The 2,729-nt window shown below is 36.3% G+C and overlaps 1 protein-coding gene across 1 annotated transcript in view; it reads left to right on the top strand.

Moving 5' to 3' along the window:
- Positions 1 to 2,729, top strand: part of SLC38A11 (solute carrier family 38, member 11) — a 76,789-nt gene that overhangs the window by 20,632 nt on the left and 53,428 nt on the right. The window contains exon 3 of the mRNA XM_012655819.1: positions 913 to 992. Within this exon, the coding sequence (XP_012511273.1) occupies positions 913 to 992 (80 nt within the window). The remainder of the gene's footprint in view (positions 1 to 912; positions 993 to 2,729) is intronic.

The following is a 2,729-nucleotide window of genomic DNA, read 5'->3' as shown; positions in this document are numbered from 1 at the left end:
TTACATTTGAGTTCCCTTTCTGCCACTTTCTAGCTATGTGACCTTGGACATGTTAATTAATCTCTGTTTCTCAGATCAGCAGATTCATAGTAGAAACACCTTTCTAATTAAACATGAATAACTTAGAAAAAAAGATTAATGAGGATCACATGAAATGAGAGCAATTTTATATTTACATTTTTCTTATCAGAGAAAAAAATCCAAAATGTGTTTAGTCATTAAAAAATTAAGACTAGAAACATAGACATAACATAATGAGCGTATGCACACGTAGACCAGGCTATATTTTAACCCATTGAAACGACGACAGAACAGAGAGAAAAAAGCAAAACAGATCTAGAGACATAGACCAAAAGGCAAAAGCACATAAGAAAAATAGACTAACAGAGCTAGAGAGCAGACAGCAAAAAACAGAGGCACCTCCCTAAAAAAAAATCGGGAGGGGGGACGTATGTGTGTTATGTTGGAAGGGAGAAGGTAAGATACAGACAAGTAGAAGAAGCAATTATAGATGGGGCGGGGGGCGGGGGGGAAGCACAAGTCAACACTAACATAGGACCGGAAGAATAAAGAAAGTATAATTTCACTATTACTTTCATAATCTAAAGTCACCAGTATTGCATAGTATGTTTAAACAGTAAAAATGTTTAAAGGCATGTTGTAAGATTTTAACAACAGTCATACATGATACTTGCTCAGCTATTTGGGGTGGGGAGAGAACCAAGACTACGACCTGAAAAGAAGTCACATGCCTGAGATTATCAACACCAATCTAGTGAATAAACTAGTAAGGAATTGGATAGAAAAACTTACGCATTAAGTTTACCAAAGTAAAAAAAGAGAAAGTCCTAATATTTAAAATAAAATAATCACTATCCTACACTGACAATATCTTTACATTTTCTTTTGCAGATCTCCCTTATTTCTACAGTTTTGACAGTTCTGATTCTTGGAATTGTAATAACAAGGATGGTTTCATTGGGTCCATACGTGTAAGTTTTGTTGTTATATTTGTCTTTGATTTATAGCCTTCGCATACATATTTACATATGACATACTATTAATGCAGGAATATAAAGTGGTATAAATGTCATTTATCTTTATTATTTGACAAAATAAGTGAAAATGCAGATAAGTAAACAGGTATTTTTCAGTAGGACCCTGCAAGGGAGATTAAGCCAGTTTTACTTATTTAATGGACGACCCACTTAGAATAAAAAAGGGATTTTGAATAGTGGGAGAAAGGAACAAGTTTTACCAGTCTAGATTGAAATGGAAAGAATAAAGAATGTGGTGATTGTTTCTAATCTAATTGAACTAAATATAGCTGCTTTGAAAACCACCCTTTATTCTCATCTGAGATTATATTCTTTAATTATTTTGTGTTAACAAGCTCTGCCATTTGTGAACTAATGGTGATAGCTGATAGTGGTATTTATTTGTTTTTAATATTATTTGGCGAAGTAGAATGTTGACAAATTGGTACTGGTTCCCTCTATTTAAAAAATGTTACTCATCCATGAAATTCGAAACTGTGTATACTGTTCATCTAAACTACACAGTTTTATGCTTTCCACAATATACAATAAATATTTATTGAACAAATAAGTAAAACAGAGAGTTTCCATGATACCTTATATATTTTCTCTATGCTAAACAAGACAAAGTAAAATTAATTGAAGACATAATGTCTAGCACAATGGAAGGAGTACTGGGTCTTCAATGAATGGTATCTGTGAGTAAAAGCGAAAAGGAAACCTGGTGAATAGCTTTCGTTGATAATGTAGTTCCCCATGAAATTTATGTTTTCCTATTGATTAATTGTTCTTCTGCGAAATTCTTTCATTTTCAACTGTACTTGTTTCTGATAGGCTTCTCAATTTATCAGGAAACTACCAAAAGAAAAAAATGCCTCCAGGTTTTTGGAAGAAAGTACGAAATGTCTAGTCTAACTGTACTTGATACAGCCTTTTCTTTGAAAAAATAAATCCCCCTCCCCTTTTTTTTTTTGAGACAGGGTCTCTCTTTGTCCCTTGGGCTAGAGTGCATCATCACAGCTACAACCTCAAGCTCCTGGGCTCAAGCAATCCTCCTGCCTCAAACTTCCAAGTAGCTGGGACTACAGGCTCACATCACCACGCCCGGCCAATTTATTTTTTATTTTTTGTAGAAATGGGATCTCACTCTTGCTCAGGCTGGTCTGGAACTCCTGGCCTCAAAGGACTCTACCGCCTCGGCATCCCAGAGTGCTAGGATTAGAGGCGTGAGCCACTGCACCCAGCTAAAACCCCTATTTTTTTTTAAAGGATTTAAATAAAAGAGAGAAAGCATAAATATCTGTAATGTTTATATTAATGTTTCTCTTGAAATAACTTAATCCTGACTCAAAGTTGTATTGGTCAGCTCAGGCTGCCATAAGAAAACACCATAAACTAAGTGACTAAACAGCAGAAATGTATTTTCCCATAGTTCTGGAGTCTGGAAGTCAGGGACCATGGTGCCAGCATGGTCAGGCTTTGGTGAGAGCCATCTTCCTGGCTTGTAGAGGGTAATCTTTCTGCTGTGTCCTCACACTGCAGTTAGGGACAGCAAGATCTCTGCTGTCTCTTCTTGTAAAGGTGTTAATCCCATCACGAGGGCCCCACCCTCATGACCTCATCTAACCCTAAGGCCTCATCTCCAAATACCATCACATTAAGAGTTAGGGCTTCTGGCTCACTCCTGTAATC

Source organism: Propithecus coquereli, unplaced genomic scaffold, assembly GCF_000956105.1.
Source record: "Propithecus coquereli isolate 6110/MARCELLA unplaced genomic scaffold, Pcoq_1.0 Scaffold49, whole genome shotgun sequence".
Taxonomy (NCBI): Eukaryota; Metazoa; Chordata; class Mammalia; order Primates; family Indriidae; genus Propithecus; species Propithecus coquereli.
Note: the sequence above shows the minus strand (reverse complement) of the source record. Positions and strands in the feature narration are given on the sequence as shown.